This window comes from Hakea prostrata, unplaced genomic scaffold (genome assembly GCF_041222555.1).
Source record: "Hakea prostrata isolate BN-2017 unplaced genomic scaffold, UWA_Hpros_2 contig_43, whole genome shotgun sequence".
Taxonomy (NCBI): Eukaryota; Viridiplantae; Streptophyta; class Magnoliopsida; order Proteales; family Proteaceae; genus Hakea; species Hakea prostrata.
The window spans coordinates 147,906-157,668 of record NW_028291162.1 but is presented as its reverse complement, the minus strand read 5'-3'; the positions used below and the strand labels follow the sequence as shown (position 1 = coordinate 157,668).

At 37.3% G+C, this 9,763-nt stretch overlaps 1 protein-coding gene across 1 annotated transcript; it reads left to right on the top strand.

The window, feature by feature from the left end:
- The first annotated feature begins 1,301 nt into the window (after positions 1-1,301).
- On the top strand, positions 1,302-8,448 carry LOC148999098 (putative disease resistance RPP13-like protein 3). The gene is made up of 4 exons (XM_089141466.1): positions 1,302-1,604; positions 5,155-6,992; positions 7,031-7,852; positions 8,024-8,448. The coding sequence occupies exons 2-3, from the start codon at positions 5,257-5,259 to the stop codon at positions 7,845-7,847; spliced, it is 2,553 nt and encodes an 850-aa protein (XP_088997592.1). The 5' UTR covers positions 1,302-1,604; positions 5,155-5,256; the 3' UTR covers positions 7,848-7,852; positions 8,024-8,448.
- Positions 8,449-9,763: the final 1,315 nt, after the last annotated feature.

Below are 9,763 nucleotides of genomic sequence, written 5' to 3'. Positions count from 1 at the left end.
CAAATTTTTATTTTTTTTGCTGGCAAAATGTGTTCATCCTTTTTGTTTAAGTAGACTAATTGGTAGTCTTTTATTAAAATAGACCCCAATCACATGAACCAACTATTTTTAACTTATTCCTAATGATAATAATTAATTAAAAATTAAGGAGAACTTGAACTTCATAGCCTAGTCTTAAGTTAAAAGACTAAGTTTTTTTCATGCTGCCCACTTAAGTTGGGCCAAAACTCTTGCCTGTCGACTTAAGTGGCAAAAATTATATGCTGCCAACATTAGCCATTTTTTGAAATTACAAGTTAACCACACTTACTTTTCTGTTAACTTTGAAATTGAATTGACCATCTTGCCCATAAGGTGAAGGAAAATATAAGTTTTTTTTTATAACCCTTGGATTGACAACAATTGTATAATTATAGTCTAACGGTCCACAATTTCTAATCCCTTATCCCTAATTTCTCTTTCATCTAAGTCATTTTCTTCTTTGAAAATTAGTAGTTTCGTTGTCTTCTTCCTTAGCTCCGGCAGCTGTGTTGGTTTGTTGATTCTTCCATGAGATACATCAAATTGCTCCTAAAAGTTCTTGGGCTCACTGATTCACCTAAATTCATTTGTGTTTCCCTAAAAATGGGTTTGAGAATCCAACAAGATTGGAAAGCCATAAGTTGTAGCGATGGGTTTTCTCTTCTGTGCGGCTTCTCAATCATTTCTTCTGCACTTTCTTGACCTGAATATCATGAGTGGATTTACATAAAAGATCGATAAAAAATAAAATAAAATACATCTAATCATGTTTAATGAAATTGATAAGATAGGAAGAAGGGGAAAAAATACATCTAATCACATTAATGGGTTCTTATAAAAAATGGAGAACGAAAGGAATAAAAAGTATAGAAAGTAAAAATAGAAAATTCCCAAAAAAAAAAATGAAATCCAAGTACGTATTCCTACAAAGAGGGAGAGGGGGAAGAAAAAGATAACAAAAGTATAATTAAAAAATCAGTATAATTTACTGAAAAGCCAAAAATAAAGCGTAGTTTGGCCATTTTAAATTTTTAGGAGGAAAAGAAAGATAAAAGTTTATCTATTGAGGGGAATTAGAGGAGAAACTTTTAAGAGGGAAGTATGGATAAATAAAGAATAAGTTCAGAGGAGATAGAAATTTTCTCTAGTATTATAGGTGTATCTCTCAATAAAATAAGTTAATAGACCGATTTTGTGTTTTTCTCTTTTGTTTAAACAGACTTAATAGTCTTCTATTAAAGTAGGTTATCATATTCACATTAGCTACAGAAGCCCAGAGGATGAGTGTCACCTGTTGGTCTATAAAACGGGAAGTAACTTTAACTCCAAACCAGTCTTCTCTGGTGTAATTAGGGCCTTTTGGTTTATAAGACTTCAGGAGATCCATTGACATATCAAACCTTAATCCCACCCTCTTTGCATGATCTCTTTTTTTCCCTTCCTTCCTTATGTGACTCTCCTCCTCTCTTGTGCCTTTCTTATGTGACTCTCCTCTCTTATGGATAGTCTTTTCTTCAATATTGTGAAGTCTTAAGTTGGATTGAAGCAGGACTTTAGAGACTCAATCATCATGTCAATTTGAGGTGCGTAGAGTTTTATTCTTCTCTTTCATTGCACTGGATGAACATTGTATGGTAACTTACTTCGTTGTTTGTCAATATCCATTCGATTTTTTAGATTTCTCTTCGTTTCTTTCTGATGATTTTATATCAGCAATATATTGATTAATTTATTAGATTTCTCCTTTAATTCTTTCTTATGATTTTATCTCAACAATGTGTAGCTGATCTATTACATTTCTCGTCGTTTCTTTCTGATAACTTCTTTCAGATGCATATATATACATATTTTCTTCATCCACTTCCGTCTTCTCCTCCTGCAAATACCTTGACCGCTGCCCTTTTCTGCCCTTCATCTGCAATATTCGAAACCATTAATGAAATTAAATGGGTCTCCCGGTTGCCATGCCTTCTCATACTTCCATAACTCCTCGAAACCCTTTGTCTGCAATATAGGTAGCTTTTTTTCTTCCATTTTCTTTCTCTCTCCGCAGCAGTATTACAAGCAATGAGATCTCAAACGGAACGCTACTAGCTTCTTCCCTTTTGGTGTTGTATATTTGCAATTCAAGATGATCCATTTCAAGATCTGAATTTGCTCGAACAGATTGAGATCCATCTTGGGTACGTACATAGTTGAGAGTCATTTTACCAAGTAACATCTAGATGGAAACTCTTATTGCACATATATTTGTTCGGCTTTGCATCGTTTCTACTTTGGAAGTTCGAAGGGTGAGGAAGTGATTTAAACCTCATCTGATTTCAAGATTTCTTCTTGGGTAATCCATCTGCAGTATTCATGTTCTGCATAGAGTTCCGTTGCTGCAGTATCTAAAAGCCCTTGTCTCTCGGTCTATATATTATTTTGCTCGACGATCTATTGACTGAGACCCCACCAACCAAGCTCATTGACTGCCAGTATTGTTTCTCCCAATATGACCTCAAAACTGAGAAGTGACCCTAATTTGCAGGGGTAAAATCTCTTTTTCTGTCCTTTTCTTGCTCAAATATCAATCATTGATCTCTTAGCAATAAATTTTTAAAATTCAGATGACTTAGGAACAAATTTCTAACTTAAATATAATCAGTAGCATCATTGCCAAAATAGGAATAAGAGTGGTAATAAGTGATTTATCTATTTGCCTGTGGTGAGATATTTTTTTATTGTATGATCACATCAAATGTATTGTAGTTGTACATTTTTTTAGTTGGGTTCTTTGTATCATTGCTTAAGTGGCTTTTAGTAATTGCTTCAAAAGTTGTCATATTGGTGCTTTCCGTGTTTGTAATTCCTTGAAGATTCCATTCCAAAGTTGTCCCATGCTCCATCTGTTTTCATCTAGTTCATTAGATACACCCTGCACATATAAATATTGGTGAGATTCCAAAGTCATTAGCTGAGTGAAGACATTTGAAACAAGTAGGTTGTGGTGTTATTTCTACATTGGTTAATTTATGATTAGTTTTGATGAGAATTTTAAAGTCGCTAATCCATCTATTTACAATATTGAGTATTTGAAGTGGGTTTTTTTTTTTTTTGTACAAAGACGTTGTCTGGAAAGAATGCCTATGGGTCTGCGGAACAAAGTTGCATCCTAGACATCCAGTCAGTGGCTTTGTTTGCTTTTCTCTTAATGTGAACAAACTTCATCTTTCCATTATCACCTGAAAGGGTTTTATTTCCTCAATGAAATGAACAATACTCCCTTGTGCATTCCTGCAAGGGTTGAGGAGAACAACAACTTCCTTAGAATCGAAGGGGGTTGGGTTTTTTATTATTGTATATTTTTACATTCATTTCTAGCCAAATATAATAACAAGTTATTATAGAATAGAAAAAGACCATTATACATCTTTTAAATATTCCTCTTTTATTTGAATGGTTAGGTCTAAATATTAAAAGAATATTTTGAATCACCTTGTTCTTCCTAGTGTCTCCCTCTCAAAGCACCTTTCCGGCTCATCGTCAGAAGCTCAGTGTTCTAGTTGAAGAGCACAAGGTATCGCCTTTCTCCTCTTTCTCTCCTCTCTCTACCATGTTGGCTTCTCCAAGAAGTCCTGCAGTTCGTTCTATTCCTCCAAACCCGCTGATCTATTTGTCTTTCTGTAAATGGATTTTGCTCCTCCTCCGACTCACAGAGAAACTATATTAGGTTTACTATTTAGAGAAATCATGCATTTTTACCCTGACCTAAGGGCCGACCTCATCCAGCTGTTATCTCTTACACCCAAAAATCATCTCTCCCACCCTTTTTTTAAAATTTATTCTTCCAGTGTTTGATATCTTTTGTTCTAATATTTTAGATCTGAGAGACAATTGATCGTGATGCACAGATTAAAATAGGGAATAGACTAAATAAAATGTAACGATGGGGCAAACAATCCAAACCACCAAGCCTTGAGTCTAACACCTAAATTTCGAATATGTTATATGTGAAAAATTCGAAACCACATGAAGTTTCCTCTTCTCTTCCTATTTCTTGAATCAAAAACTTGAAATTCCAATTTGAGAGACATAAAATTTTCTGAGTAAAAACACCCCCAATAAAATAAATGAATATTATCAGTGGCCGTAATTTGTATAAGTACGGCGAAGAAAGAAAAATGAGGTCATTTGGAGGAGAAGAATCTAGTTGTGTCAATGAAACCCAGTTGGCCCAAATCCTCCCTAAGTCAGGTCCAACTTTTCAACCCAAAAGAGGGTTTGGATCATAAATTAACTACCCTGAGTCGGTTTTAGAGTTGGATCCAAATCCGAACCAACTCGATACTTACTTCGGATTTGTTTGCACTTCTAGTCTTCAGTTTTAAACCGGTCCTAAATATGGTTCTAATTTGGCTCATAAACCGAATCCAATTAGATTTCAATTGTTCAATCTGAATCTAATTCGATTTATTTCAATTTGGTCTGGTTCGATTAATTCATCTTGAATTTGAATTTGGTACTCGATTCAGCTACAGATTGATAACCTTATACTTGGGGTGTCATCGCCAATGTTGCATACCCATTGGGTGTCAGTGCATTATCGAAAAGATAATAGGATATCTCAAAAATTTTCCTTTATTATTATTATTTTTATTATTATTATTGCAATCTATTAGCACAAGCAAGGATTATGAGATTATCCATCTATAACCTGGAAGACTCACAAGTCCAACCGAGCACAGGCCTTCTTACAATAACATCATAGACACTTAGGAGCCATTCACAAGGAACCCACGAGGGATAAAGATTAGCATTGATAGACTAAATCCACCTAAACCCAATAGGCCTGGGTTTGGTTTCTCAACCTTGAGGGTGGGTTATAATAGAAAGTGAGAGGGTTAAGTCAAGGTGAGGCTAGGTTACGATGGAAGCCTGGGGCCAAAATTACAGTTTTCCGTTGTTTTTATTCTTCTTCCTTTCTCTTCTTTTCTTTTCTTCAATTTTTTTCCTGAATGGTGTTTGGCCATCATAAACAAGTTGTAAAATCCTTTACTAATAGCAATTTGCTTCTATGCTGCTCATTAACTAAGTTGCGAATGGATTAGATTTAAATGCACAGCACTAACCATGATTTTGTCTGGCTGGCAGTGTACTGTATAGGTACTGGTACAATATCCGGAGGTGACCTTCTTCTTATTAGACTTCAGAGCCTTTACAACATTATGTAGAAAGCAACATCAGAAAGTGGAAATGGCAGACACTATTGTTTCCGTCGTTGTGACCAATATCGCCCAGCTTCTTGTGAATGAGGCGAATTTGCTCCTTGGTGTCGAGGACCAAATTCGATCTTTGCAAACTAAGCTCCCATACATACAAAACTTCCTTAAAGATTCTGAAGGTAAACGTGATCAACACAATGTGATGCAGCTGGTGAAAGACATCAGGAATGTTTCTCGTGAGGTGGAGGATATTGTGGACGAATATGTCGTCAAAGTCGATGAGCACAATAGAAAAAACCCAATGAAGAAGTTTTTCCGTGGCTTCAATGAAGCCAAATTTCTTCATGATGTCTCGGTTAAGATAACAAGCTTGGAAAAGATGATTGCAGATATCTATGACAACTACGATAAGTACAAAATCCAACGTCAAACGGACATCAATGAATCTAATGATGAAGAGTTGCAGAAGCAAATTTTGGTGCAGAGACGGAGGAACAAAGTTGAAGAAGATGTGGTTGGCTTTGTCAAGGAGACAAAAACATTGGTGGGTCAGCTAATCGAAGGTACAGATGAGTTGGATGTGATCTCAATCCTCGGCATGGGAGGATTGGGTAAAACAACCCTCGCAAGGAAGGTCTACAAAGATACTTCTGTTGCAGATTGTTTTAGATGTCGTGCTTGGGTAAGCGTCTCTCAAAACTTCAAGCTGAAGGAGTTGCTGATTGAAATTCTGAAACAAGTTGCCCTAATGACGGAGGAAATGATGGGAGAGATGCCAACAATGTCAGAGGACCAGCTGAAGAAAGCACTGAACAAGGAATTATCTCATAACAGGTATTTAGTTGTGCTCGATGACTTATGGAACAAGGGAGATTGGGATCAGCTAAATGATGCTTTTCCCAAGGACGGAAATGGAAGTCGAGTATTCATTACTACCCGAATGAAAGATGTTGCTCTTCAGTCTATAAAAAATCCTCCCCTAGAACTTGATTTTCTAGGTAAAGATGAGAGTTGGGAGCTTTTTACCAAGAAGGTTTTCCGACGAGAGCCCTGCCCCGCAGATTTAGTAACCGTTGGGAAAGAAATCGTGGAGAAATGTAAGGGGTTGCCGCTAGCAATAGTGGTCGTAGCTGGTCTTTTAGAAGGCAGAGAGAAAACTCATGACGAATGGGAAAGCATGCGTAGAGGTGTTGTTGTAGATATAAAGGAGCAAACTCCGTGTCATGATATATTGGGGCTGAGTTACAATGAGTTGCCTTCACACCTTAAACCTTGCTTTCTCTACTTGGGTCTTTTTCCTGAAGATCACAAGATACCTGCGACTAAATTGATCCAACTCTGGATTTCCGAAGGGTTTATAGAAAAGGAGGATGGCCGGGAGCATAGAAAAGAAGATGTTGCAAAAAGCTACTTGCACCAACTCATCGCCCGGAGCTTGATCCAAGTTGACGATACAGGATCAGACGGTGGTGTCAAAACATGTCGTGTTCATGATCTTATACGTGATCTATGCATTAGATTGTCCAAGGAAGAGAACTTTCTCGAGACCCACGAGAATGTTCCTTCTCATAAAACCCAACCACGGAGGCTTTCTGTTCATCATATTAGTCGCCGGGATTACATTGCAGATGCCAGTTCCGCCAACACTCGCCATGTCCGAACCTTGCTCTGTTTCAGCCAAGATAAACATACTTTTTCCGAAAACCATTGGGAAAAGCTCTTCCAAAACTCCGGCTGCTTAGGGTTTTGGACTTGGGGGACAAGGAGGTTCAGAGGGTCCCAAAAGACATTAATAGGCTGATTCTTTTGAAGTACCTACGGGTAATAACTGCTACTGTTGCTGGTGTTCCGTCGACCATATATCGTCTTCGCAATCTCCTTACTCTTGACTTGAGATGCACTCGAATTGATGTCTTGCCGGGAGATCTTTGGGATATGCAGGAACTGAGGCATCTTTATTTAAATGGGCCCACCAGACTCCCTCCGAATCCAGATCAGAGAAGGCTGCACAAGCTCCAGACTCTGTATTACGTATCGAAAGATCCGATGGAGCGGGTTCACATAGCGCAGTCAGCACCTAACCTGAGAAAGTTAGGGTTGCACGGCTACCGATGTAACTCAGGTGAAGATAAATCTACCTTTGACCTGGAATACCTTGAATCTTTGAAATTTGTGAATGAATGCAGATTCTACAAGGGGATCGAACTGCCCAAGTCTGTCACCAGCATCAGCATAAAGGGAAAAGCTTGCCCGGACACCAAAACGATCCGGACGTTTCAAGGTCTACCCATGCTTCGGATTCTAAAATTCGACGGAGTAAAATTCACTGATGATGAATTGGTTTTCGGAGAAGATTATTTTCCAGAGCTAGAGTTTTTGAAGATTGAAAATTCAAGCATTGAGGCCTGGAAACTTGGGGGACAAGCACCAGCGAAGCTTAAGAAAGTGGTGATCAGTAACTGCAAAGATCTCGTTGAGTTTCCCAAGGACAAACTGCTGGCAGTGTCTACCTTACAAGAACTTAAGTTGTCGAGGCTGCCTGACAAGATTACAAAGGCGATTGCCGCAACCAAGAGAAGTGATAAGCTTAAGCTTGACATCTATCCTCCTGTTCAACTTTGAATCCGGTGAGTTTGTAGTTTTTGTTCCTACCTATGCTTCGGTTCTTTTTTTATGATATGTTCCTACCCATGTTTCATTTCTTCATCTTTTAATTGAATTGTGTCAATTATTTAACTCTGAATAACATCAAATAGATAATAGCAGTAGGTTGATTATTTCCTTGTCGTCCCTTACAGCTGATCGAAGTAGGTGGTTGGAGGTGCAGGAACCTGGAGGAGCATTTCTAATGCTACCAGTGTCAGCAAACTTATATTCATACGAAGCTCTTTCCACTACTTTTCCATCTCATGCGAGCTCAATTGCTTTTTCATTTTCTTTTTTTTTTTCCTTTTCTTTCCCTGCAGTGTGTTTGCATTGAAGAATTTGATTTCAGAGTTGTATTTGTGAAAGCAAGTGGTTGTTGAGATTTTTCTCATACGTCCTGTGGTTCAGACTAATTTGGTTGTACTTGGAGCTTTGCTTATAGCATTCATGCTACTGGCCTAATTAGAAAGGGCTCGCTTCTTAAATGGGTCACGTAGGAAAAATGCCTCTTGTTTTTGTGTTTTATGTGATGTATTTTGTTCTCAATAAATTGTGACATGTGAGTCAACTTGCTCCATTTTCCACTTTTCCTGTTTTTTGGTTGTTGAGAATGACATTTGAAGGGCTTCGTGATAGCTTCAGATGAAATAAATTAATAAAATAAAGAGAAACTTGATTGCTACCCTGGTAGCAGTCAAGTTCTTCTACCCGTCCTCTCAGCCAATGAAATGGAATAATTTTATTTTCTTTTGAATTCATAAATGTCATTTTGGGTTTTTGACTTTTTCAAATTCTATTTCATTGACTTTGAATGGAGTCATGGTGAAATTATGGAACTTTTGTCCATTTCTATTTTCTCATATATGTGGGGAGAGGTGAGCTATGATTTTTGGCCTATATCAGAAGATGAATGCTTCTTGTTAGACTCGCTACTGGAATGGAAGACTATAACAAAGGCTCACCCATTGAATGGGGTGTGGTTAAATGCTGCTTTGTTAATCCTTGATTATCTTTGGTTGGTTTGGAATAGTAAAAGGTATGATGGTGTGCATCGATCTACTGAATGGGTCCTTTGCCAAGTAAGGTTTCATCTTACCACTCATGTCCGTAAAATAAAGAGAAGCATCTGTCTAAAACTTGAGTATTCAGAGCTCCCCACCACCTACAGAGCTTCTTTGGCTTCACCCTAATCCTGGGTGCATTAAATTAAATACTCATGATAGCACTATTGGTACCCCTAAAAAAGCATGTGCTGCTAGAATTTTTAGAGATTATAATGCCAAGATAATCAAATCATACCAATTGTTCTTGGGTGTGAGATCCAATTTTGAGGCAGAATTAGAAACTGTATTGCTTGGGCTAGTACTCCCAAGAACTCAAGGTAAAGAGAAATCTGTAATAATCACTTTGTTGCCTCCATCTTCGTACTCCCACTTCGTGGGATTTGATATCAATACTGTAGAGTCTATAGACAAAGGTTGAATCTCGCTTTCGGCATTGGATAGCTCGATTTGATTGGATTTAGATCATCCATTGCACTACAAATTTTTTATTTCTCAAAAATATTTGATTTTCCTTTTTCATTTTCCTTCATCTCCTCTCTCTTCATCGTTGAGAACCAAACCATAGCTTTTCTTTCCATTTTTCATTTTTCATTTTGATAAGAGAAAAGGCAGGATTAATTTTCCCTAACTACTAAGGATAATAATGTAATTTGATATAAAATGTAAATAACTAATACAAAATCTTGGGATTATTTTAAAATTTTTAATAAATCAAAGATGTCCTGCCATCACTTAACTAACAGAGTTTCAAGACAATAGGAGTAATAGTACTTATAGGCAATGCTTAAAATTGAATTAGTAATTTCATAAAGTAAAGGGAATAAAATA

Bases quoted from the DNA above. Each gene is read 5' to 3' on its own strand.
- LOC148999098 (XM_089141466.1), top strand. From the start codon at position 5,257: ATGGCAGACACTATTGTTTCCGTCGTTGTGACCAATATCGCCCAGCTT. The intron at 6,993-7,030 runs GTTCAGAGGGTC...TAGGCTGATTCT, and splicing joins TGGACTTGGGGGACAAGGAG to TTTGAAGTACCTACGGGTAA.